This window comes from Oryx dammah, unplaced genomic scaffold, assembly GCF_014754425.2.
Source record: "Oryx dammah isolate SB20612 unplaced genomic scaffold, SCBI_Odam_1.1 HiC_scaffold_11, whole genome shotgun sequence".
In the NCBI taxonomy this organism is placed as follows: Eukaryota; Metazoa; Chordata; class Mammalia; order Artiodactyla; family Bovidae; genus Oryx; species Oryx dammah.
This window is the reverse complement of record NW_024070195.1, coordinates 11,088,509-11,114,927: the sequence shown is the minus strand read 5'-3', so window position 1 is coordinate 11,114,927 and position 26,419 is coordinate 11,088,509. Positions and strand designations below refer to the sequence as shown.

General features: G+C 43.0%; 1 protein-coding gene across 1 annotated transcript; it reads right to left on the bottom strand.

Moving 5' to 3' along the window:
- Nucleotides 1-3,547: 3,547 nt before the first annotated feature.
- LOC120869942 (myosin regulatory light chain interacting protein) lies at nt 3,548-24,426 on the bottom strand. The gene is made up of 7 exons (XM_040249303.1): nt 24,117-24,426; nt 22,865-23,055; nt 11,435-11,620; nt 9,735-9,932; nt 9,091-9,255; nt 7,723-8,143; nt 3,548-5,120 (listed from the first exon to the last, which is right to left on the bottom strand). Exons 1-7 carry the CDS (start codon nt 24,201-24,203, stop codon nt 5,031-5,033), a joined length of 1,338 nt encoding a protein of 445 aa, XP_040105237.1. The 5' UTR covers nt 24,204-24,426; the 3' UTR covers nt 3,548-5,030.
- Between the last annotated feature and the right edge of the window lie 1,993 nt (nt 24,427-26,419).

Here is a 26,419-nt window from a genome sequence, read left to right as displayed (position 1 = left end):
CAATAAAGCAATGAGAAAGGCAACAATGGCTGCATTTTGTCTTAAATTCTGACTGTGCTGACTCCATCTAGGCTTCGTTTCCCATTGGTTGATAAAACTACCTTTAAAATGCTGACTTCCCGGTTTATTCTGGGCTCTCTCAACACCTGAGTATCTTCTGCACCATCCTGCTTTAGGCATACTTGCAGCAACTTAAATACGCACTTTCCCCATGCTTGAGTTTGGAAATTGCTCAAACTTTCAATCTACGGGGCATTTCTTCCTCACATTTTTCTTGAAATATAGTTCATGCCTTGCCCAGCAGTAGGAACCTGTGGGGCTTCTGATCCTTAGTGTTCAATGGCAGGGTTAAGGGGACAACCCCAGAATGTACCCGCCTTGCATCTGAGCTCCACATCTGCAACAGGATCTGAGCAGAACTATCCGGAATGGGGTCAGGTGGGGTCTAGCTTCTCTGCTAATTTTTGTAGCCCTTAATAAAAAGATGAAAGAATGCTTTTTTTTCAATGCCTCATAAACTGTGACTTTTGGCAGAACAGCCACAGCTTCTCCAGAGTTCCAAAGTTGATTCCTCTCTGTTGCACCTTCTGACTCACCCTCTCCAGGGGCCTCTCCTCTACGCCTTCCACACCCTCTTATTTAAAATGCAAAACCCAAATGCTTCTCTTGAGCCTGCCTCCTCCTATGGTAACATCTTTTTTTTTTTTAATGTCAAGAACTGCACAGTTCATTATTTTGGGAAAACTGTTCCAGACATAAATATTTAAAATTTTCTAAGCAAGGTGCTTTAACAATAAAAAATTTTAAGTTGGAAAGAGTCAGTAACTTGGCTCTTAGCTCACATAGAATTCCAAATTCAAGTGGACCCTTCTTAGATTTTGTAAAAAGTGCTTTCTATATGCTTTATAACACTAAAGGAAATAGCATGCTGAAACTTTTTTCACAGCACACAATCCAGTGAAGCATGAACGGTATGCTGCTTTTGCATTACTGGAGTGTCAAACAGCAGGGGCAGGATAGAAACCTATGGAACAACCATCCTCTCATGTGGCGTCGCTGATTCACACTCCCTTATAAAGTCCTGTTTATGTCCTATGGTACCACCTTGACCGACTCCACCTCTCCACCAATGCATGTCGGCCCCGCTGTATGGCTGCCATGTCTATCTCACATTTGTCCTCAGCTCACCACAATTTGGCAACCTTGGAGACTCCCCTCAGTCTCACAATGCACCAATTCTTTCTTGGAACCTGGGACCACCTAATATTGCCACATCTGTATGGATGTGTCCCCCAGCTCGGTCCCCCAGCTCCTTGACTCTGCTGGCCTGTTTGGATGTAGCAGTCCTGTTTGAAGTTGTCTCCAGGTGTGGCTTTCAATCTCTTGATTTTTCCTCATCCCTTTGTCTTTCTCAGACTCCTTCCTAGTCTCACCGTCCACCTTAGATCTGGGTCATTTCAGGGTCCTCTCCAGCTTTATTCTTTCCTTTTAAGGCTCTCCTATGCATAACTTCTAAAATTGTCATGTCTTCAAATATCTATTAAATGTAATGGCCATCAAATGCTTCTCTTTATCATTTCCATCCTCTGGAAGTTCCAACCCAGGTTTTTATACAAATTCGAATTGGTGTATGACTCGTCTGTCTCACTAAATACTGATCATACTTCTGAAGTCTCTTGATCTGTCTCATTTCCATGTCAACTGTTGTTCAGCCACTCAGTCATGTCCAACTGTTTGTGACCCCATGGACTGCACCATGCCAGGCTTCCCTGTCTTTCACCATCTCCTGGAGCTTGTTTAAACTCATGTCCATCAAGCTGGTGACGCCATCCAACCTGTCCTCTGTCGTCCCCTTCTCCTCCTGCCTTTAATCTAATGAGTCAGCTCTTTGCATCAGGTGGCCAAAGTATTGGAGCTTCAGCTTCAGCATCAGTCCTTCCAATGAATATTCAGGACTGATGTCCTTTAGGATTGACCAGTTGGATCTCCTTGCAGTTCCAGGGACTCTCAAGAGTCTTCTATACCACAGTTCAAAAGCATCAATTCCTCGATGCTCAGTCTTCTATATGGTCCAACTCTCACATCCACACGACTACTGAAGAAACCTTAGCTTTGACTCTACGGATCTTTGTTGGCAAAGTAACGTCGATAGATGATCAAAACTGAGTTTTCTGTTCTCTTCCTGCTCTTGTGCGTCCTTTCCTCTGAGGTAGGAGTTCCCTGTGCAAGAACCAGATCTAACTGCCACCCTCTCATCCCCAAAATTTCTTGGTTCTGAACGCAGTGGAGAACCAAGTCCAAATGAAGCCTAGAATTCAAGGTCGTCCACTACTGTAACTCTAGCCACAGTCCCTTCTGAGCTTCATTTTCTTACCATGTCATTGACAATAGCAGATGGTCCAGACTCCCAAGCTGCACTCTAACCCTTTGTGCACCATATATTTTCTTTACCACCTAGTAAAATTCCTCTATAATGTTGAAGCTCAGCTCACAGGGTTTTTGGCTCCTAAGGAGAACTAACCATCAACTTCTGTGCCTCCATGGCACTTTTCCTATAGCTCTATTAAGTCACCTTGTAATATAGTAGTTTTTATGTTAGTCATTAAATTTTAGGAGTCCACAGTCTAGAAGAGTGAACATCTCATCCATTTGTTGGCCTGTCATCCATCCATCCATTATTCTGGCCAGCATTTTGAGACCATCACCCTTAGGATTCCCTCCAGTGTTAATATTCTATGATTCTGAATATTAATTCCTATATAGAGAGAAAACAGTGTAAATTATAGGCTAAGTCCTATATCATTCATGTCACGGTCATTCTTAAATTTCCGGTGCTGCATAATAACCTAGCAGGTGCTCAATAAATATATTGACTGAACAAATGAGTTAATTTCTAGAAACTGATGGTGGGCTGACTTGTGCAAAACAAATCTTGCTTTTCTTGACTTTTAGAAAATTATTTACTTAAAGTCACTGCACTTGTAGTGAACTTCTGCAGCAGCTGAAATTATGCAACTGCCACAGATAGTTCTGAGTCCTTTATATTACGTGCGCTGTTCTGTTCCACAACGTACTTCGTGAGCACACACTGGCACATGTAGGGCAGCGAGGTACTGGCAGAAGCAGGCAAGCTGTCCTACGGAAGGCAGCCATCATGTCTGCAGCCTGGGACTGTCTCTGCTGGGACCCAGGACGACACTCACCTGTCCTGACTAGGCCACACGCTAGTGGTACCACCTGGGTTTACATTTTTAACTTTCAACTTTGCCACTCCCTTCCTTCTCCAATACTTTACAGTCCTTTTCCCAACTTCTCTTCTGCTTGTGCATATGACCCCACTGTCACCTACATTCCAATCCTATTAGCCAGAAAACAGAGATGAATGAGTAACTGGTAAACATTCTCCTCAGTTAGAGCCAATACCCTGAACATTTTCAAACTTTCCATGAAGGACCACAGTAGATACCAACCAGGATGTTATCCATGTTCTTTTTAAATGATTAAAAACTGGCTTAAATGACAATCACTATGATGATACAAACACCCATGTTTGCTTTAAAGTCTTTATTATCCTGAATATAAAAGACAGAAGTCCTCTAGGATATAACAGAGTTCTTTATGTGGAAACATTATTTTTTACAAGTGAAAAAATAAATACCTCTTGGAATAAAGGCTTATATGCTAATATGTGCCATAAAAAAGTAGAGTTTTAATATTTGACAAAATGTCTGTGCAAAGAAACAAATGCATAAACACATTACTGCTACATTAAGGCAATATGGAAAGTATACTCAGAAATCTCAGTAAAGTGACAGTGTAGGTTTCTAGCTTTAACATAGCTAGTATTGCACCCAATAAGGTCATCTAGGTTTCCCAACATCCTAGAAAACCCACAAGCTGACCAGCGTCCAAAATTCCCAAGTGGGAGTGGAAAAACATGATTAAGAATACAGAAACAAACAAAAAACCCGAAACCCCTCTATAACATAGAGGGACAACAAAGAGTTAATACTTAAGCATTTACTACCAAAAAAGAAAAAAAGCATATAATTTCTAGGACATCTATGATAAGGCTGTAAAAGGCTTGATGGATCAAGCAAAAGCAACCCCACTGGGTGAAGCTGGAGCAGGGTGCATGGGAGAACTCACGAACCACCCCATTTGTATGCCACGAAGCGTCATCTCGGTGAGCAATGCTCTCCCTTCCAAGGAACATGCACTCCCTTTTCAATCTTAAAATGTTCCCCCAACTCAAGAGGCCCAAGGAGTGCCAACTACTACATAGAAATCGTCTAACTAAACTGGTAGCATTTTATCATTGAAAGGCTTGGGGATGTGTTAGGAAGAAGGGAGAGAGAAGGGATAGGAAACCATCCATGTGGAGTGATCTGTTTTCCACTGGCCAGACTGGTTTAAATCTGACAACTTTGTTGCCCACTTTAAAAAAAAGTTCCCGAGTCGATTTTTAAATCTGCTTGCCTCCCAATCATTTTGAACAAGTTAGAAAAAAACAGAAGTGACATTAAAACGATGACTATCTCTTTAAGAAAAATTTTCCTATTAAAAATGTCCAGCTCCGTGACCCGTACAAAAAGAACCAAGTAAATCCTTAAAACGAATTCTTACAAAATTGGCTGCAGGTAGGAAACTTACCTTGGGATACATTAAGGAGACTTAAAACATCATTTTCTAAAAGGTACCCACTTTAGGGTTAGGCTGCCACTTAACTGATGTCAAAGATTTTTCCTGATTCCTTACTTGATCATAAAAAGAAGGAAAGTCCAAGGAATGTATCTGGGTCCCAGAGCTCCCCCTGGTCACCACCCAGCAGGTGCTGATTCTACACATGGTACATTTTGGCGGTGAGAAGTAGTTATATTCTTTCTATTCTTCCTTGTTGGTCTTTTTCCCCCTATACGTTGCATGGCAGATGGGTGTTGGAGTATTTTTTCTCTCCACATCTATCTTTTTTATAGCTTATACTAGTGCAGTTCATGGAGACATGGCATGTCCTATAAGTGCACAGCAGATCAGATCACAGTCAGGTTGAGAAGACTGGTGTGCGTTGGCAGGTAGACGTGCTGGATGTGGTCCACCCGTGATCTGCAGACGGGACACGACTGGAAAAGAAGCGGCACTACAGGTTAGGACACCTTCTCGGATCTGTGTCTTCAGTGTTTACCTGTGGTACCTGTTACAGTGCATTTTCTAAATACGCTGTGGTCACAATTATTTCTAGCTTTTCCCTGGGAGAGATCTTTGCTTTCTGACCAGTTTGTAAGTTTGCACTTGACAAAGGATTAAAAATAAAGATGATAATACACATATACAATGGAATATTACCCAGCCATTAAAAAGAATGAAATAATGCCATACGCAGCAACATGGATGGGCCTAGAGATTGTTATATAAAGTTAAGTCAAGCAGAGAAGGAGAAATATCGTATGACACCACCTATGAAAGTGAAAGTGTAGTTGTAAAGAGTCGGGACTGTAGCTCACCAGGGCTCTTCTATCCGTGGAATTCTCTAGGCAAGAATATTGGAGTGGGTTGCCATTCCCTTCTCCAGGGGATCTTCCTGGCTCAGGGATCGAACCTGGGTCTCCTGCATTGCAGACGGATTCTTTACCATCTGAGCCACAAGGGAAGCCTGACATCCTTTATAGGTAAAATCTTAAATGATACAAATGAACTTACTTATAAAACAGAAAAAGACAGACTTAGACAATGAACTTATGATTGCCAGGGGGAAAGATGGGAAGCAGGGATAGTCAGGGAGTTGGGGATGGACATGTACTCAATGTTATATTTTAAATGGATAGCCAACAAGGACCTACTGTATAGCATAGGGAACTCAGTTCAATGTTGTGTGGCAGCCTGGATGGGAGGCGAGTTTGGGGGAGAAAGGATACGTGTCTATGTATGGCTGAGTTCCTACACTGTTCACCTGAAACGATCACATTATTAATTGGCTATACCCCATGTATGGATGTGACAGTTGGACTGTGAAGAAGGCTGAGCACCGAAGAATTGATGCTTTTGAACTGTGGTGTTGGAGAAGACTCTTGAGAGTCCCTTGGACTGCAAGGAGATCCAACCAGTCCATTCTGAAGGAGATCAGCCCTGGGATTTCTTTGGAAGGAATGATGCTAAAGCTGAAACTCCAGTACTTTGGCCACCTCATGTGAAGAGTTGACTCATTAGAAAAGACTCTGATGCTGGGAGGGATTGGGGGCAGGAGGAGAAGGGGACGACAGAGGATGAGATGGCTGGATGGCATCACTGACTCAATGGACGTGAGTCTGAGTGAACTCCGGGAGTTGGTGATGGACAGGGAGGCCTGGCGTGCTGCAATTCATGGGGTCGCAAAGAGTTGGACGCAACTGAACTGAACTGATACCCCAACACAAAATAAAAAGCTTTAAAAGTAAATAAAACTAAAGATTATGAAAAAGTATAAACTGAAGGAAATTAATCGGGTTTTCAATCAGACTCTAAACACGGCACAGTGAGTGAAATGATTACTGATGGTCTTTTGCTGTGAGATGAGACTGTAGTCCCCACGTGTGCTGACTATGAAGCCTCGGGCAGGGACCAGGAGACCCAGAGACCCTTCCAGAGACTGTGTCCTTGGCTAGTTGGCTTGGACAACATCACTGGGTGGATGCCACATGGCCAGGGAGCATGGTTGCTCCAGTCACAGGACAGTCACACACCCCTACCCCAGAGCTGGCCTCTCAGCAAGCAGATCCCCTCCTCAATCACAGGGGGAGCCTTAGGTGTGAGGGTCGGACAATGTGGACAGAAAAAGGCAAATTCATGACCACTCCTGGGGAAAGAGTGTGTTGCATAGTCTAAGGAAGAATGCAGGCATCCTCTTGGGTCATGTGTTGCCCTAAAAATAGTTCTGAAATTAGCAGCTTCTTAAGGACTAGAAGTTATTTAGGGCTAATTTTACATAAAACCACAGCGACATGTAGCTAACAGTTCTGGGGGATGAAAACAAACTGAAAAAATTATTGTAAAAGGAAATGCAAGGTACAAGAAAGGAAAACCTACTATGTAAGAGGTACTTTTATTTTGTGTACAAACTTTAAAAGTAGTTTGACTTGCTAACTGACAGCCAATCCAAGGGGACCTGAGAAACACAGTTGGTAATAAAAGGAAATGAATCATAAATAATCAGGCAACAACCTACTGTGAGTTAACTACCACCCAAAACTCTAAGAATTCTTCCCCAAATAAGTAAGTAAGTAAAAGACACCATCCTCCTAAGTGTCAGGAAGCAGAGAAAACATGAAATGGAAAAGAAGGAGTTCAGCCTTCTTTTGGGAGATCTTGTTGGAAGATCCAGTCCAACAGGCCTGGATGCCAGTACCCAGCTCAGCCAACCAACTAGAGATGTCTTACTGTGTAAATCTGATCCTCATTTCCAGGACTGGAAAGAAGCCTGTGGTTTAGTAATTACATTGTCGAGAAAAGTGTGCTAATCTATACTGTTTTCTAAGGGCCACACCTTCCTAGTCACCAAATACAAAGACCTTCCCCAGGTGGACATGGACATTTTCCATCAGTGCCTCCACAAGTCAGCACCTGGCCTGTGGCAGCCAGCTAAGCAGCAGCCCCTCACCTGGAGCCAGGCAGACCCCCTCACCTGGAGCCAGGCAGACCCTCATCTGGAGCCAGGCAGACCCCCTCACCTGGAGCCAGGTGGACCCTCACCTGGAGCTGGGTGGCGCAGCCCTCGCAGCACACGGTGTGGCCGCAGGGGCAGAAGGCCGAGTTGATCTCACCCTCACAGCAGAGCACGCACAGCATGGCCTCCTTGAGTTTGCGCAGCTTCTCCTGGAGGGCGCGGCTCTGCTGGCATCCGAGGCCCTCGCAGCTGCTGCAGCTGGTGCTGCTCTCTGAGGACTTCAGGGGAGAGCTTGGGGGGCTGGGGTCGCTTCTGGGTAGGAGGTCCACCACACCCGCGTTATATAGAGCCCGCCTGGCGTGGTCATATGCCTCCTTGGAGGTTCTTTTAATATCGAAGACATACTTCTTGCCCAGGTTGATGTTTTCATTCAGAAAGAGAGAAGCCAAGTGGCCCTTCAGGTCTCGGCTGTACTGCATCATGACAGCACTGGTCACCGTGTCACACCTACGGACAGAGACGCAACACTCACCTCAGCGCTGACAAGCCTGGGTGTCCCCACGAGCCGGACCTTAAATGCTGCCGTGAATAGGGAGGCTCATGTCCACAGACATTTAACATTCTTGTCTGCATGCATGAAAATAAATCCATCCAGTCTCGCATGTGTTAAGTATTTCAATGATGCCACCTCTATGCTTCTCAAATGTCTCCTGAGGAAGGACCTCTGGTTGGGCAGCAGTGAACACAGAGGGCACCTCCACCTCCATGGACAGTAGCTACAGTCAAAGGCAGCTTATGGCGAGAAAAGGGACGTTTTTCTTTGTAACCTTGGATTTATGCTAAAAATTTCTACAAATTTTCCATTCTGCTTCACAATGTGTCTATTTTAATATAAAATAGTTCAGTTGCCTGCCAATTACATTTTGTAGCTTTTGATTTTCCAAATATTTGAGTCAAATCACAACACTAAAGCACCCTCAGAAATGAGGGAATCAATATGGTTATTGAGGGATCCTCATTACACACTGAGGATTCAGAGCAGCTACTCTCCCAGGGAGGAAAAACAACTTGGGTTATCCTGCAGGGAAAGGGCAAAAACAAGCCTTCACTGAACAAGCCCTCACTCAGAGTTACCTTGGTCAGGGGGTGGGGAGGGTGGGGGTGGTGAGGAAAGGGGCTAAGAGATGAGCAGTGGAGCGAGTCTGTGCAGCTCACACTCAAACCTTCCACGCCACATGCACACATTCTGAAGGAAAAGCAGGACAATGTTGAGAAGGACCCCTGCTAGGGCAGAAATGAAGGGCTCACAAATAGCCGATTTCTTAAACTCTGTACACGGTTCACTGACACAATGATCCCAGGAACTGTAGGAGGCTTGCTGTCACCTGGAAACCTCAGCCCTGAGGCAGATCCTGGGGTCACGGAGCACGGCGGGGGGGGGGTGGGTAACATGCCTGTAAAACGCGTGTGTCTCTGTAATGGCTCGGTAGAGCCCACTGGCCGCCCTGGTGCTGATCATCTTGAACAAGAGCACGATGCTGTTCCCAGACTCCTTGGTGACAGTCAGGTACACGTTCTTCCCTGACTGGGTGGCCATCTGCACCACGGGGTAAGCGATCCTGAAACGGGGGAAGAGAAAAGTAAGCCAGCTCAGGGGAGGTCCGCCACTGCGCGGGCACCTAGTGAGGTTCCCATGTGCCGTGGCCCAGTCGTAAAACCAGATGCTCAGATAAGACCATCAGATAAGCACTCTGCTCACAAGTTATAAAGGTTCATTGAAAAGCACTTGGGGTAAGTGAAGAGGAGTGCTGGAGTGAGTTTTGGGGGACTGTGTGTAGGTGAAATGAGATTTTTATAGCCATGAATGACATTTGAGAAATATTAACTCTGTCAGATCAGTACACTTAAGCCTACATTTAAAAAAAATAATGGAATGGTTATCAAGGCCTGAATAAAATTAATGTACCTACCCCAAATGAAACGTGTTATCCCTAAAGGATGACTGTCTAGTAAATCCCTCTCCACTTCCTATTTTCATGATCAGAGCTACAAGAGTATATGCACACTTGGTTCTAAACAAATTTAAGACTTGGGATACCTATTAATTGGGCTGAAGTCATCTTTACAAATGGAGATTCCTTCAGGTCCAACACCAATGAGGAGCTTCTGCCCCTCGCTGTCCCTCACAGAATGCCATTCAATGCCATAGTTTTCCATTGCTGACACAATCTGCAAAACTTGGTATTCGGCTGAAGCCTGGCTGGTCCCCTCCAGCTCCTTATGCTTTGCCACAATGCTGTAAGACACCAAAAGGCCAGAGTGTACAGAGAGGTTAACTGATGCAGTCTTCAGAAAGAAATCTATTATTTCCACTAGTGAATTAGAATGACACTGTCATTTATGAATCATAAAAACTTAGAGCTATATATTATTGATGTTTCATCTATTTAGCAACCTTATTATAAAATACTTTTAAGACACTGTTCAAGATCTCAACTATTAAATATTTAGTAGAAAAAACTACTGGGGATGCCAGATGAGGATGAATTAAAAGAACAACAGAAAATCTCTAAAAATATATGTAAGAAATTTATACCTAGGAATGTCTCATGCATTTGTCTAAGTTTATTTTCTAAGTTTCATTATAATATAGCATTATATGGGATTGATTAGGTCACTTGCAACTTAAATATGCAGGATTTATTTTACCTATTGGGGTGGAACAGCCTCCAACATAGTCCTTAAAGATTCCCACCCCCTGGTATCCACGCCCCTATATAACTTCCTTGAGTATGAAAAAAAGAAAGTGAAGTCACTCAGTCGTGTCCGACTCTTTGTGACCCCATGGACTGTGGCCTACCAGGCTCCTCAGTCCGTGGAATTTTCCAGGCAAGAGTACTGGAGTGGGTTACCATTTCCTTCTCCAGGGGATCTTCCCAACCCAGGAATCGAACCCAGGTCTCCCGCACTGTGGGCAGACGCTTTACCGTCTGAGCCACCAGGCCTTCCTTGAGTATAGGCTGGATTAATGACCTGCTTCTAATGAACAGATTATGGCAGAAGGGATGGGCTGTCACTCAATTCTGAGATTAATTTATAAAGACTCCATCTTGGGTGTTGGCTCTTGCTCTGACCCGACTGCCTGTCCTGGGGGAAGCTAGTCACCATGTTATCAAACAGCCTCTGGAAAGAGGCCCATGTGGTGAGGGCACAGGCCAGGCAACAACAAGCCACCTGAGCCCAACTGGAAGCGGATCCTTCCCTCAGCTGGGCCCTCAGACGAGGCTGAACCCCATGGGCAGCTTGACTGCAGCCTCCTGAGAGATCCGAAGCCAGAGAACCCAGGCAGGCCACGCCGGACTCCTGACCCAGAGAACTGTGAGATGATGTTTCCTGTTTGAAGCCACTAAGTTTTGGAGGGCAACTCATTACCCATGAATAGATAATTAAAACACCTATGTTAGGTCTCTTGATTTAATCCTTTCTGGGATGAAGGAAAGGTCAACATATCCGATAGACTCTCTAAGAGACTTACATTCTTAAAAGGCAAGAGACTTTATAATTTCTGTTACACAGCATTTTGTATAAGGGCATTTACTTATGTGGATTATATTTTGTTTGTAAGTTTCTCAAAGAAAAGGATAAGAATCTTTTGAAAACAGTTGGTTAGAGTGGGCAATGGTCTAGTCTCAACCTCACAAATTACCTGTATCTATCATAGTTTGATCTTTCTCCTGCAGAGTCTTATAAATCTGCTAGATTCATGACAACAAACAGGAGCCTGAAGTGAGGCCTCACCTGTTCAAGGTGGCACTAGAGAGCTCCTTGGCACACAGCTCCTCGTAGCTGTACTTGGCCGTGTTCTGGTTGTAGTCCCCAAACTTGGTCTGGGCCAGGAGGGCGCTGAGTTCCACTGCCTGCTCTGGGGAACACTGGAGGTGGCCTGCCAGGAGGGCTTCCTTTATATGCAAGAAAAAGATATGCCTGCAAAGCAATGTGAGAATGAGGTTATGCTGGGGGACTAACATGGTTGTCAGACGCACTGCGTGGCAATTCCATAATCCCTTTTAAGTAAGAAAAACAGAGCAGGGTAGAAAGCTACCTGGGAAATGCTTACACTTACAGACCTTTTATTAAAATTATGAGGAGTAAGGCAAAATAAGTCTAAGGAGTACATACACACATAATAATTATATACACGTTTCTGCATTATACATTTCAAAAGAAATGATCTTAATCAGAAAAATTTCATCTTGATGTGTAACTGATATCTTATTCAAATGACACTCAAATCTCTCGTTTTCACCTGAACTTCTCTGCTAAGACTCATACGCAAATGTGCAAGAGCTTACAGACTTCGCCCCTAGGTGTTCTTCAGTATCCCAATTTCACCTTGTTCAGAGCCAAACTGTCTTCCTCCCCAAACCCACTTTTTCTCCCAGTGGAAACCAGAGACTGACTTGCTATTTTTACCACACACTCAATCCTGATTCTTCATTTTCTTTCTGCCTAATTTCTATCTCTGAAAATTCTTTTAAATCTAGTTCCACTTTCCCTGTTTTTACTTCCTCTGTCCTACTGTAGCTCTCAACTGTCAGAGAATTTACAGTATCCCCTAGGCTGATCTCTCTTCTAGACTCTGCATGAATCCATCTTCCAAGCTGCTTGCTTCTTATATAGACTTGCCATTCCTCTGCTCAGAATCCTTCAAGACATCCCTATTGTTTGCCAAGGAAGCACACTGTCAGCATGAACCCAGACTTCTCAATGTCTTGCCCCAGATTTCCAGCCATATCAGGTGGCACTAGTGATAAAGAACACGCTTGCCAACGCAGAAGACATCAGAGATGCGGGTTCGATTCCTGGGTCGGGAAGATCTCATGGAGGAGGGCATGGCAATCCACTCCCGTACTCTTGCCTGGAGAGTCCACGGACAGAGGAGCCTGGCAGGCTACAGTCCGCGGGGTCGCAGAGAGTCAGACAGAATTGAAGCGACTGAGCAGACACATGTGCACTCTTGTCATTCCCTCCAGCCACTATGCCCCAGGAAAGGGACAATTCTTTTTTTCTGGAAAAACCAAGCACATTCACACTCCCACATCTCTGGTCTTGCTGTTCCCTCTGTCCTGAAGGCCACTCTTCCTATCCCCTCATCTGGATACCCTTTTGTCTAATTCACACACAAACCATTTAGCTGCATGTAAACTGACTTTCTAAGTGCGTCTCACATCAGAGAGTTCTATAAATGTACATAAAACTACACACTGTCTGCAATTAGTTTATATTCTCATCCTAGTTTCATTCCATCTGACCCTGTCCTAACTGTACGCAACACTGCATTCCACATTTACCAAAAAGTAAGTGAAACTTAGAATCCTTGAAAACTTCAGATGTTGTTACCTGACAATTTGTATTGCCTAAGACTCTGAACAGAGTGTTTAAACTATCATAGACAGATTGACCAGGGTTATGAAATTTGTCTCTGGCAAATGCAGAAGTATAACTTTCCCTGATGACTCAATACATCCTTTCAAACATGCTGAAATGCCACACTACTCCCTCAATTAACAAATGAATTGTGATCTTCATTGTAAAGCTCTGAACAGGGCTCCTAAACTCAGCTTCCCCCTTCAGCTGGATACCCTTATTCGAGTCCTCAAGTCACTTTTCTTTATGTTAGTCTTGTGTCTGACACCCAGGTAGAAGGGATGAGAACAATGCGAGCCAGGAGAACCTGAGGCTAGAAAAAACAAGGAGGGGCACTGCTGAGTGTCTCAAAACTTTGGGCTGACAAGAGCCATTAATCCTCCCTTAAAAAATGCTTAAATTCAACATTTTGTGCCTTCTACAATGATAAAGAAATGTTTAAAATTATCAGACTCTGCCAAACACTGCAGTGTTTTTTTTTTTCATTCAAAGCCCCCTATGAAGAAATCACAGTAAGAATGCATAATAGCACTGAGAGAACACAAACATGGTTTTTATTAAACCAAACATCTGCTTGTCTTTAAAGTATTTCTGACATACTGCTAAACTGAGAAGGGGGTCCCTACTGGGGGAAAGAAATGACTACAAAAATAACTTGTTTTGAAATATCCAAAGACTGAGATCTAGCAGCCCCATAAAATCTTGGTGTTGCAACACTGCTTCAGTCCCCAGAAGGCTTTTTAGACAACCATTCAGTAAACTTCATCTTGGTTTATGTACCTCTGTCTCTGCAGTCATCAGAGGACATGCTAGCAGCAAACAAAAACCTCAGTATATGCTTACATTAAACAAGAAAGCATGTGCTGAAAGATTTTCAAGGGTATCAGTCAAACTAAGTCTTCTCAATGTAATCACTGCTTATGTGAAAGTGTCTTTTAACTGATTTCCTAGGTATTAAGTTAGAGATTAGTATAGCCGGCAAAAGAAGAGGTTCAAAATCAGTCCAATTTCTTTTTCTAAATTATCCATGCCAACTTCTAGAGGCAGAGAAGCAATAACAAAATATTAACAGGTGGCCAGCGGCCTGAGAGTAACACTGATCCTTTCTCGGCATGTGAGTTGGAATTTTTAAAAAGGGGGTGGAGGGCAATAGCCTTTTCTATATACTCCACATTCTAGGCTGTACTGCGACTGCTACCCTCTTAAGTACAAAAATCCCCCTCTTTACAGAAACTTTCTGGTAGGGCGCTTCATGCATTTTGCCATTTCATGGCAACCAAGCAACCTTTTCAAGTCAACAAGTCCGTCATGCATCATCTCTGTGCCAAGCCCTATGCTGGAGTTCTGGGGTTCAATGGTGAATATATGTGATAGTTCCTCTTTTGATGGAACTTACAGTCTTTTGGTGTGAAGGAACGTATCCTATCAAAATAACTCTGGCTGCAAACTGGCACTTAGGTGACAAGTTTATGCTCTCCAGAAGAGCACGTGGAGTAGCGATAGCAAAGGTCACAGTGGCGGCAGGCCGTCAGCCGACTTTATTTAATGTGCTCTTCCCAGATGGAGGATGACAGGGTGTGCAGAACCATTGCCAGCAAGGAATCCAGGGATGGCTCAACAGTTAGGGGTGGTTCTGAGTCAAGTATTTTCTTCTATTATTTCCCCTTGAACTATTTGGCCTGTAACTGACTGGCTCATGGATTTCACCCTCTCCCTTTTTGTAGGCTGGGTTAAAGGTTACCAATATTCTCAAAATAAGTAGATGTGTTCAAAGAAGTCAGACCTGCAGTGAATTGTTTTTTTTTTAACTAAAGATCAAAAGTGATTGGCATATCTAATTCAATTTAGGCTACATGCTAGAAGCATAAACAGAAAGCCTTTGAACAAAATCATGTCTTAAGCAAATGTCTATGAATATGTCTTAACAGACAAGCTCATTTTCTAAACATTCCTTTGGCTGCACCTTGAAATTCATGATTCTTCCAGTTTTACTCAGTTACTAAGAAACTGGATACTTTCAGCATAGGATACGGCTTGGAAGCCCAAAGTGAAAAGTTACCAGCTAACTCATGTCTTTGCATTCATGAATTCACACTTACTGCAGCATTAGGGAAGATAAAAAAAAAAAAAAAAGAAAAGAAAATAGGAATAAATATAAGGATATATATTTTAATTTAAAAAAAGAGCCACACATCCTCAATACGTTTTGTTTAGAAATACGTACTTAGAATTTCCTCTATTTTTAAAATGAATTCCTTTCCACAATTTTAAGCCATAAAATTAGGTCTTTTATCTTTTAAGAACTGTAATCAGAATACTCTCCTCTAAACCGTGCCTTGTCTCATAAAGAAATCATCTAATAATCAAAGCAGAATTTTCTGCAAACCAATCGGGGGTTGTGGATCTGTTCATCACGGACAGTTACTCTCTATTACTGCCCTCCAGTTATCTTGCTGGTTATGTAATTTTGAAAAGCTTTTCATGACACAAATATAAGACAACTATATCCACATTCACTATTAAACTCCAAATGAAGTAACCAACTAAAACATCTCTAAAATGGCTGAAAGTGAAAGTGTTAGTCACTCAGTTGTATCTGACGTTCTGCGGATATGGACTGCAGCCCACCAGGCTCCTCTGTCCATGGAATTCTCCAGGCAAGAATACTGGAGTGGGTTGCCATTCCCTTCTCCAGTGGATATTCCAGATCCAGAGATCGAACTCAGGTCTCCTGCACTGCAGGCAAACTACTAAACAGTTGTTTTTAAAAACTCTCCGGTCCCAATAACTGAAGTGAATTTCTCCCCAAGAGACTGACTGAACCTGGTTCTCCATTTTAACAGCTGGTTAGTCCCTCACAGAGTGAGACACCCACTGAGGTCACCTGAACGCGTGCCTCAGTTCAATGACTCATTAAACCACAAGCTCTAACTGCCAGGTTATATTTTAAAATTATCTAACCACAACAGAATTGCTATACATTTGTTTTGTATCTTAAACTCCAGAGCAACAAAAATCAGTTCAAGATGGATCCAGGCCTAAATATAAAAGCCAAAATGGTAATAGTTTTAGAACAAAACACAGGAGAGTATCTTCATGACTTGGAGACAGGCAAAGGTTGCTCAGGATGCAGTCAGCAAAAATCATAAAAGAAAAAAGTGCATAAGTGAAACTTAACCAAAATTAAAGACTTCCTCCAGTCAAAATGCATAAAAAAAAAAAAAGACCAGCCAAATCACAAGAAAAAGGTACACATATAAAACAAATATCTGACAAAAAACTGGTATATACAAAGAATGTGTGCAGCTCAAAAATAAAGGCAACAAGTAAAAATGGGCAAATGACCCATACAGGTATTTCACAAAAGATGTTTGAAAGGCCAATAAGCTGATGATAAAGTGTTATTAATCAATAGACATGTAGAAATTAGAACCACAGTGCGCTAGCGCTGCACACCCAGCAGAAGGCGGACAGGAATGTGGAGGAACTGGCCCCCCGCACACTGCTGACAGGAGCACAGAATGGTACAACTGCTTCTGGAAAAGGTCTGGAAGTTACTTGTAAGTTAAACAATTACCTCCTCTATGACCCAGCTATTTCAATCTTATTTACTCAAGAGAAATGAAAATACATGTCTACAAAAAAAGACTTGTGCTTGAATGTTTATAGCAGCTTTCTTCATGACAGCTGGAAAATAGGTGTTCATCAATGGAGTATGGATAAATAAACAGCAGTACATAATACAATGGAATACTATTCAGCAATCAACAGCAACAAGTCACTAATGTATACAAGACGATGGGTCTCAAAAGATTTATGATGAACAAAAGGAGCCAGACACAAAAGAATACCTACTGTGTGATTCCACTGACAAGAGGTAGAACAGGCGTAACTAATCTATGTTGGAAAAACATACAACCTGGTTGTGGAGTGGGGTGGGTGGAGGTAGGGAAGGAGAGTAGAGAATGACTGCAGAAGGTCATGAGGGAACTTTCTGGAGTGATGGTAATATTCTAAATCTTATAAAGGGTTTCATTTAAACAGGTACATCTATTTGCCAAAACTCACCAAGTGGAATATTACGATTTATGCATTTCATCATATGAAATTTTATATCAAAAGAAAAAAAGAACTGTAGGCAAAGACTGATTTCTAGTTAACGACATGCATAGTGAAGTATTTAGGGAGATATCTACTTACAACTTATTTTGAAAGGCATAAAAAAATAGACTGATAGATGGGTAGAAGGACCAATAAGTGGATAAATATGTGATAAAACAAGAATGTTAAACTATTAATAGCAGAATCTAGGTGTTTTTGGTGTTCAATGTAAAAATCTTCAACTTATCTATACATTTGAAAACCTTTATAGTTAAGAGATTAAGAACATAATTCTAGTAATAGGGTCAAGGTTCAGAATTCAAATGAGGAGCCATAACTAAAATGAACCATCAACTCTAACACATTTCATGGAAAGTTTGCAACTGAGAAAACTGTCACAGCCAGTAATTACCAAGTCAGGTCTCTATTCAGGCTTAAGGAAATCTTTCTCAAAACCCAAAATGTAAAATGGGAATCACTGATAAATTTGCTTCCTCCTCAGGCTCCAAAGCAGTTAAATGGTAAGGAGGGTACAGGTGACAGAAATTCCTAACTTCAAATTGATTACAACTCACTCCAGAAAAAATACCTGGAAGCATAAAATCTCACTTCTAAAAGGTGTGATTACTCACTCACTGGAGATAGCTGTCCCTGGGAAAATAACAATCCAGGCAATCGCAGAGTTTAAGAGTGTCAACTACAATCTCTTTCTCAGCAATCTAGATTAGAGGCCTGGAATTAGGGACACAACTCAGAATAAATATACCTGGAACCTAATCCCACTGGTCACCCTGGGTCTGACCCTTGCTGCTGCTGCTAAGTCGCTTCAGTTGTGTCCGACTCCCCATAGACCGCAGCCCACCAGGCTCCCCCGGTCCCTGGGATTCTCCAGGCAAGAACACTGGAGTGGGTTGCCATTTCCTTCTCCAATGCATGAAAGTGAAAAGGGAAAGTGAAGTCGCTCAGTTGTGTCCGACTCTTCTCAACCCCATCGACTGCAGCCCACCAGGCTCCTCTGTCCATGGGATTTTCCAGGCAAGAGCACTGGAGTAGGTTGCCATTGCTTTCTCCAGGGTCTGACCCTTAGTGCTCTCTAAATAGTCAGATTTTATTTATAATGACATTCAAAATGAAAAGTTCATTTTGGCTACAAATCAATTTCTCAATGTTCTCTGATATTTTATATGTATATATAAGTATCAGAAGTTCAAAAAGAGACTGAACGTACCCAGGTGGGCATCCTGTGGCTAAAATAAACATAAAACCACACAAACATCCCATATTCTGAGCAGAAAGACTTAACAAATTAGAATTCAGAAATGTAATTAATACTTTCTTTGAAAATAATATACATGTCTGTTTTTAACCTTTTTTACTTTCCTGGGGTGTTATATTTGGGCGTATCAAAAAAAAAAAAAGAATGTGTTGTTCCACTCTTAGACATGTAGTTGATATAAAAAACATAATATTCCTACAATGCATCCTATGGAATTTACCCATCATGAATCACACAAAGGTAAGTTCTGTAATCAACATTTACCCTCGTGACAATGTTTTATAAGATTCTGAACATGATTACAGGCATGGGCTAAGGTCAACGTGATTCAGCTGTGGACTGATTTGAGATTATCACCTCATCTCTGCCTATAGTTTATATGTGGTATTTGCTTTGTGGGTTTCAGTGATGCCATCATTCCTGAACTTTCACGTCTAAGTGATTTTTGTTGGGAGATGGGGAAAAACTGAATTTAATAAGTATCAAGGACCTACAAATTGGCTGAAATTAGATAAAGCCGGCCTGCAGCCTGAAAACTATCTGAACTTCATAAAAGGTCCAGGTGGGTGGTCGTTCATCCTTGATAAGAACAAACAGCTACAATGAACAAACGGCTTTGAAGAGGGGGCGAAGGAAGGAAGCAAGCAAACAGAAGAATGCCAAGCACTGAGCAAATTATTAATCAAGAAGAACCGCTAGAAAACATTTTTTTAATGATGAGATTTCTTTTAGATCATCTCAAACTTTTCAGGTTATAGAAGAAAACTGGCAAAACATGTCAATATCTACAAGAAAATTTGTATTATCAGTATCAGTTAACCCCATTTTTACTGACTTCCAAGTTCTTAATTCATTGATTCAGCAAATATTTACATACCAGGTACTTGTTAGACTCTGGGGATACATGGTTGATCAGCTCCTTCTTAATGGAATTTAGATTAAAGTAGCTGATGATAAGCAAATGGTCACAAAAGTAAATGAGTGCTACACATTCGTTAAACGTTGTAAAGGAAAGCGGCATGATATATTTGGAGAGTTCAGTCTCCTCAGTGGGCCTAGAGAAGGCTTTTCCAAGGAGTGATGAGTGAGCTGGGGCCTGCAATCACACTCATCACTGCTCACAACTTTAATTATTATGGGGTGCGACATTCAGGATTACAACATTTCCATGAACATGTACTTCAGCACTCACGGAGTGCTTGTATGAGGATTGTTCTCTGGGATAAAGGATTCAGGTGTTGGTGAATCTTAGCTAAGAAGGGTGCCCCCTAGCAAAGAACACAGAGCTCTGCTAAAACATGGCAAAGTCAGGAGAAACAAAGGTTTTATTGGCAGTGGATGGTATAAATACCTACTATCCCTGAAGCATATAGTTCTCTAACCTCTGGTTTTGAAAATGTTGACAAAATCTGGTCGGAATTGCTGTGAATAACCAAGAGCCTCTGAAAGGTAAGAATTTCAAAGATCACTGAGATTTCAGATCCATTTTCAGAATATATTAGTCTCACGTTTCGTTTTAATCCACAGAATGGCAAACATCTGCTGAAAATACCTGCTGTCTTCCTCTCTGAAATGTTCCAGCTGAGTCTAAACAAGCCTCTCCGGTTACTTTCCAGAATTCCTCATTCAAGAGCAAACAAAATAGTCTGAGTAAAGAATCAAATCTAAAATTAGGCCACATCAGAGACCAGACTAACTCTACTTCCCTGTCTAAGCAGACACTGGAAATGTTTTTTCTATCTTCAGAGAAATGTTATCTAGAAAAAAGCATTAGAAAAGTGTTATGAAGAGAAATAGAAGCCAAAAGGAAAAAAAAAAGAAAAGAAAATCGGCTAGAAGGGATCTTAAAGAAACTCTTTTAGGGTTTTTAGCAGGTCTCAAGTCTTAGAAGGCTATTTATGCTGGTGGTTGGTGGCTGAGCTGAACCTAGAATGCAGGGCTTCCGTGTGGCCCCTAGGACTGCTATTAGACAGGCCTTTCCACCTGTCATTCTCTAGCAGCCTCCCTAATTTGATGCAAAGTAATGTATGAACTGCCCCTCCTTAGGCCAGCTCTACCGAAAGCAGGCTGCTTTAATTGTCCATGGAGGACAGCTTGGCCAGGATATTTCAGTACCATTTAATAAACTGTCCAGACACTTTCAGTATACTAAGTGTACCCTCATGGAGATGCGACAATATCACCTCTCATAACTGGACTGGCAAAGCTGAGCTTACTCACTATGTAATTAGATCTATTTTACTTCCATGGCATTTTATACCAATATTTTATAACAAACGATTAAACATCAAAAACATTAATCACCAGCTTTACTATGTTAACATTAGGGGAAATAAGTGTTCCTGTTCTGTAGTATCTGGCACATAAACACAATGCTAACTGTAGCAAAACTGGGCCCAGCACAACTTATGTTCCTAATGAAAAGGTACAAAGCTAATTATAAATAACTATAAAGCTGAATGCTATATACACTTTAGGTGGCATTTTCTTAAAATTCTGTTACTTCAGACAACCCCACAGAAAAGTGAAATACTAATATTTTAAAAATCAAAAGTTTAGATCACTTGAATTTTTTGGTATGATTTCAAATGGAATGAAAATCAATTAAAATTACTGAGTCTAACCAGGTATGTGCATTCTTTGAGTGCTATTAGGCTTGAATCTCAAGAGTCAAAGTCAATTGAGTCAATAAAGTAGGAAATTTGATTCCAATTCTAATTCATAAAATGTATTTCTTACATGAATAAAATGGATTTGATAATAGTTATTAACTCTATTATAAGAAAGCACAGGTAAAGAATGTCTGGTAGCAAACTGTAAAATCTGTAAGCATTTATAATACAAATGCACATGTTATACTGTTATGACTGCTACCATTTAATGATGTATTTAGTCCTCCAAGTTTCTGCAGATTAAAAAAATAAATTTGTGTCATCAAAATACATTTGTAAATGGAGGCCCTGAAATAACTGCAAAATCAGGATAAAACTAAACAATGAAAATTCCAAGAGGTTGTGTTTTATATATATACATATATTTTTTTCTTACTCAATTGCAAATTATCAAACTGAACTGCAAAGTAGAAGCATTCAAAATCAGCTTTAAGTTAAAGAAGAAAAAGTGCAACCTATCCTGATGTCATACAGACAGCTAAGACATTCTTTTTTTTTTATCTTTTATTTTTTTTTTTAATTTATTTACTTTACAATTCTGTATTGGTTTTGCCATACATTGACATAAGACATTCTTAAACATGGAATTACTTGAATATTTTGCAAGACATTTTTAGAAGCACTAAGAATTCAATATACTAGCTTCTCTTAGATACAAAATTGAACATTTCCCTCACCCTTTAAAGCTCCATAACAAGGCAAAGCAGAGATTTCAAACTCAAATAAACAGTATTTCAAAATGTGTGTCTAGCCATCCTCTGGTAAACGACCAAAAAAATGACATGCTAAAAAATGCTAAAGAATATAGCTCACTCATCATTACTCAAAACTGTCACACTCACATTTTTTATGGTCATGGCAAATTTCCAAGCCAAAGTAGGAAAACACTAAAACTAAGATCCAAAGTTTGCTGTGTTTAAAAGTAGTCATTTTCCATTTTTAAAAAAATAAATATACCACTATAAGATTTAGGTCTCCTGCATTTCAGCAATAAATATTAAACACCAGTTTCCTAGCTTAGCTCATCCTTGAGAAAAGTATTACGTCTAGTCCAGGGGAGAATCCATTTTCTGTGTGAAAAAGGAAACCACACGCTCCAATTGTCTCGCACTACTGGTAGCTTTCTAGAAGTAGAGAGAGAAATTTAGCAATCTAAACTCAACAATCATGTGTAATGTGTTTGTAATGTTCCTACTGGCATTAGACCAGTTTTCTTAACTGCATTTGCAAGAAACTGAAAAACTTAAAAAATTCGGAAAAAGAGCTCTTTGCTACACACTGTAATCTGACACTAGGCTGAAGAAGTTGACCAAGTTTAAGTAACCCAAGAGGAACTGTTTCCTGCTTTCTGTTGGAACAGTCTGCAATGACCTACAGTAACACTGCTGAGGCAGAGGTTACTATCGGGCAGTAGATGCTGTTATCAGCAACTCAGTTGGGTCTTTTTTCTTTCTTTTTAAGAATTTTTTTGAGTTGTGGCGCTGATCTCAAACGTTTGTAAGAATTCAACCCTGCTCTCCCATTGTTTATAAAGACAAGAAAAATACCGCAAGAGCTGGAAAATGTACCCCTGGGCAACTATGCTGCTCTCTTTTCACCTCAACAAAAGAACTGTGCTATGGAAAACTTTTAAGTTATGAACCTCTGTATCAAAACAAACGTGCCTGTGAGCATCTCTGGGAAGGTGCAGTGGTTCTCCCTAAAAGGAGTCAAAGGTCTATTTGACATTGGTTTATTTTAGCATCATTTTACCTAGTCTGCTCCTGTAAGATGAGATGAGGCTCCACGAAGAACTTGACTCTCAGTTTAAGCCGGTAAGGGGCTAGCCCATCCATCTGCTGGGAGATCCGGTTTCTCAGATTTAGCCATAAACTTTCACCTTTGCTACCCGTAAACTGCAGTCCAAAATAATCAACTTCGATAATTCCCAATCTCCTGCACACCTAAAACAAAAATGAATGCAGCATAGATAAGCAAGCGGTCCATGTGGTCAAAGCAAACCAAGACTCCATCTAAGATTCTTGCATATGTTTTTTTAAAAAAAAAACACACAAAGTTCAACAACGGTGTTACAATTCCTGTTGTAGGCTATAAAAACAAAGTTCTAAGGTTCCAGTGATGCTAAACCACTAGTCGTGGTATAGAGGCAGACACAAAAGGAGTTCTCAAAATGCAGCCTTCCAGAAAGCCTGAGGAGGGGAATCCACGGGGTATTTTCCTTCTTACTCCAATCACTGGAATTCCCTCCACCAGCACAATCTGCACAGCTGATTTGGCAGCTTATTATCTGGACAATTTTAACCATCTGGGTTCCAAAAAATAAACACACTGAGGAAACACGCCACAAGTGTCTGCTAAGCTTTACAGAAGGCTTTCCAAACATCTCAGGTCGAGGTGGGTTGAAGGCACACTGTTTCACTTGAGAGCAAATCCTGACGTCTGCCACACCGCTAGCCGCTGTTTGGAACGGTTTTTCACTCATAAGGAAACGCGCGTGCTGACAGACAACCAAGGAGTTTATGACCCAAACCCATCGTCCCCAGCGAATCGGGAGAGGCAGGGAGGTGAACCGTCCGCTTGAGAAGCAGTGAGAGGCAAGGGGCCCGGCTGGTCTGCCCAGCAACCTGAGGGACCTGCGACCGCCTCCGGCCACCTCATCCCGGGACGCAGGTGGCGCCGCCGGGCCCCGCGGGGACGACAGGCAGCCTCGTGCACACACCACCTGCAGCAGGTGTGCCGGGCCGCTTTCTTCCTGCAAAGTGCCGGGCTGGGCGACCCGGTGGCAGGCCCGCTGCCCGTCTTCGCGCCCCCACCCCACCCCCACCAACGGGCCACCCCCGCGCGCGCCAGGAAGGGGGCCGCGCGCCCCTACGGCCTCGGGAAGGAGGGGGCGCGGGCCGGGCGCCTGAGGCGCACTCCCCACCGCCGCCGTCGCCGCCGGCACCACCGCGAGGCCGCCCCCCGACCCCGGCCTCAGGGGCCCGGCAGGGCCCCCGGTCTTCACCTGGTTGAGGCAGTCCTCGCCGTTGGCTTTCGCCTCCACCTCTACCTCCATGAGCACTGCGTCCGGCCTCGTCACATAGCACAGCATGGCTGGGGCCGCCGCTGCTGCCACAGCCGCCTCGCCTTTGGTGTGCGCGGGGCTCAGACTCAGCTCCGGGATCGGCAAGGCTGGCCCCCGGGAGACGGCAGCCCCGCAGACCCCTGCCCTACGCCCCGCAGCAGCCGCGCACCAACCCCCCTCTGCCTCGCCAGCCCGCGCGTCAGCCGGCTTCCCGGGTCCCGCGGCGGCGCCGCACTCCAGCAGCCCGACTGCCTGCGCCGCGAAGGGGACTCCTCAGATATAACGGCCCCGCCCCCCTCGGCTGGGCCCCCCCCCGCCAATCACGGCGGCCCCGCCCCTCCGCCACCGCCCGGCCAGCCAATAGCGGCGCCCGCTCAGCCGCCGCCCGCCTTCCCAGCGCCGGCGGAGTGTCCTCCCGCCCCCACGCCGGCCGCCCCGGAGTTGGCGGCTCGCCGGCGCCGGAACGCTGTGGAGAGGAGGGAGGCCCCGGAGCGCAGCCGCTGCGTCTGCCCGCTGGGTGACGCTGCTCCGAGCCCGCGACCGCCTGGAGCTCCCGAGCCTTTCTGACGGGCTTGAATTTACAGTGATTAACCGTCTGCAAGCTGCTGCTATTCTTTAGAAGCCTTGGGTCGCTCCAATAGCACGTTTCAGGGGTGAAGGCAGAGCAGCTCCAAAGCTTGAAAAAACTCTTGTCTCTGGGGTTTGCCACAGTGACTGGTTGGAAGGCAGAATTCTTGTTCATTATTTTAGATCTCGTCGTTGAAAAAAAAAAACAAAATCTGAGTATAAAAGTTTGTACAGTTGTTCTTCAATAAGGCAAGGAGTTTCTCCTCTAGTGCTTTCTCTCTGAACCCTCTCCGAAGGCTTCTGTTTACCCGTTGTGCTGAATCAAAACACGGTTCAGGGCAGTAAGGCCCTCTCTCAGGTTGCCCGTCCTTGTCTCACGCCCTGTTTCATTTGTTCATTAAACATTAATTGAGCACCTGCTCCAGTGCCAGCCCTTTCTCTCAGACAACCAGGTGTTATCCTCAACTTCAGGGTAAGGGAGTCATCTCAAACCCTCTATAGAAGCTATTAATAATTTAAAGTCTCCAACTCTTCCCTCGTTTACCACTTGTTTCTCTTAGCCAACACGTTACTCAGCCTACATCTTTGGTTTCTTTATAGGAGAAGCCAGATGTGGTTTTCAGCCTTGGACCCTTGAAAACTGACTTCTCTCTGCAGCTCAGTGTTTCATCAGGCAGATGGAGACTCTAGTGTCTGTCCTGCCTTCCCCCAGCGTTGCTGGGAAAAGCAGCAGAGGTAGTTTTCAAGAAAGCATTCGAATGACCCGGTTTATGGTATATGTAAGGAGATCTATATTGCCAGCTCTGTCACCACCTGCTGATGACTTCTGTCATTATCCCTTTCCTGGAGTTCCAGTTATTTCTGTCCTGCTGACATTTATTTACAAAGAAGTAAGAATATCAGAGGAGAAGATTACCGGTGAGGATCCTACCACAGTCTTTCACTAAAGTCCACGATGGCTAAAACTAAACCACGTCCCAAACTCCAGTGCTGCAGAAGGGCATGCACACTCATACCTTTCCTTGTGTCTTTTAAGAATACACCTCACAAGACTTCCCTGGTGGTCCAATGGTTAAGAATCTGCTTTGCAACGCAGGGGACATAGGTTTCATCCCTGGTGGGGGAACTAAGATCCCACATGCTGGGGAGCTAAGAAGCCAGTGCACCTCAACTGCCTAGCCCCGTAAGTACTGGGCCCTAGCGCTAAAACTAGAGAGTCCCTGCTCCACAAGGAAAGATCCCACGTGATGCAAGGAAGATCCCCTGTGCCGTGACTAAGACCAAACACAGCCATATATATATATATATATATATATATATATATATATATATATATATAAATACATCTCAAGATATGCTGCTGAAATAGTCCTGTCTTGTATCAACTCTTGTTCCTGATTCACTTAATTTCAGTTTACTGATCTGGGAAATTTATCTAGGAGACAACATTTGTGTAATTATCATCTAATCTGTGCTTAATCTATAGAAATTTTAGAACTGGGAGAAGAGGTGAGGGGCAAGACAGAGGCCAAGTGTATTGGTAAACAGTTTTGCTTATTGAGTGACAACGCTGGCTAAACCAATGCCAGTGAACCAAAAGTTGTCTAATTAAAGCAAAAGAGAATTTAGTGCACAAAATTTGGGGGAGCTCACAGAACCAGTGGGGACGAGGCTTG

Bases quoted from the DNA above. Each gene is read 5' to 3' on its own strand.
- LOC120869942 (XM_040249303.1), bottom strand. From the start codon at position 24,203: ATGCTGTGCTATGTGACGAGGCCGGACGCAGTGCTCATGGAGGTAGAG. The intron at 9,256-9,734 runs GTATCCCAAGTC...CCCCCGTTTCAG, and splicing joins GACTTCAGCCCAATTAATAG to GATCGCTTACCCCGTGGTGC. The intron at 5,121-7,722 runs GTGAGGGTCCAC...CTTCTTTTCCAG, and splicing joins GCTGCGCCACCCAGCTCCAG to TCGTGTCCCGTCTGCAGATC.